Below are 1,184 nucleotides of genomic sequence, written 5' to 3' on the forward strand. Positions count from 1 at the left end.
ACATCTCCAGTTCCAGCAACATTAGTGGTGTGGGAATCACCCAGTAACACTTTCTTATTTTCAACATTCGTGTATGTTTTAAACATAGCACGATCATAGCAGACATGGCGGGAGGCGCCAGTGTCTACCCATCATCTATCTGATCCTCTAATCATATTGATCTCAGTTATCATAGCTATGTATGGCTCTTGAGTCATGTTAGCTTGGGGAGCACCATTAATTGAAGGATTTCAGCATTTACGTGCCATATGTCCTGGTTTGCCATAATTGTAGCAGAGGAATGACTCACCGGGATTATTCTTGGTAGGTGGATGTTGTCTAGCATGTTGGACCCTTGGGGGGTTCTTGTTGCGGTTGGAGGTATTGCTCACATTGCGGTTCTGATTCTTAAAGTTTTTGCCAATAGGCTTCAGAACTACACCTGTGTTCTTCCTTTTAGTGTTGTTGTGAGACACAACCAACACTTCATCTTTCTGATCTTGTCTGCGTGCCTCTTCCTCAATGCGCAGACGTGTGATCAGAGAATCCAAAGAGAATTCTTTGGTCTTGTGTCTGAGAAGGTTTTTGAAATCCTTCCAGCCAGGAGGCAATTTGTCTATGATGACAGCAACCTGAAATTGCTCATCCAATGCCATACCATCTGATATGATATCATAAGCAATTTTCTGTGTCTCATGGGATTGAGACTCTACTGATTTATCATCAGTCATTTGATACTTGAGGTAGCGGCTAACAACATACTTTTTAGTCTCAGCTTCCTCAGTATCATACTTCTTTTCCAAAGCCAGCCAAACTAATTTGGCAGACTTATATGGGCTATAATAATCATATAGATTATCAGCTAACCCATTCAGAATGAAATTCTTGCATAGGTAATCATTTTCATTCCAGAGAGCTAATTTCATAGTCATTTTATCCTTCACTTCCTTCTCAGCATCCTCAAGTACCACCGGAATATCAGTGTTCAAAACATAGACAACTTTTGTTGCCAATGTTTGAAATGATACCCTTCAAACCTAAAAGGTTTGTTGAGGTCATTGTTGTTTGAGCCAGTAATATCTACGGTAGCCATAGCAGAACCGAAACCATCTTAAAATTGTTGTAACAATAGTTTATGGCAAACCAAAAAAATTATTGGCTGAGTCGCGGACAATGTCGCTTTCTTTAAGACGTTTCGTGGCATT

General features: G+C 40.2%; 1 protein-coding gene across 1 annotated transcript; it reads right to left on the minus strand.

The window, feature by feature from the left end:
• Positions 1-230: 230 nt before the first annotated feature.
• Positions 231-911, minus strand: LOC114371301. Its single transcript, XM_028328774.1, has one exon. It carries the CDS (start codon positions 909-911, stop codon positions 231-233), a length of 681 nt encoding a protein of 226 aa, XP_028184575.1.
• Positions 912-1,184: the final 273 nt, after the last annotated feature.

The sequence above is a fragment of the Glycine soja genome, chromosome 10 (genome assembly GCF_004193775.1).
Source record: "Glycine soja cultivar W05 chromosome 10, ASM419377v2, whole genome shotgun sequence".
NCBI classification, from domain to species: domain Eukaryota; kingdom Viridiplantae; phylum Streptophyta; class Magnoliopsida; order Fabales; family Fabaceae; genus Glycine; species Glycine soja.

What these genes read in the sequence shown, in the direction of transcription:
- LOC114371301 (XM_028328774.1), bottom strand. Translation starts at nt 911, where the DNA reads ATGACTATGAAATTAGCTCTCTGGAATGAAAATGATTACCTATGCAAG.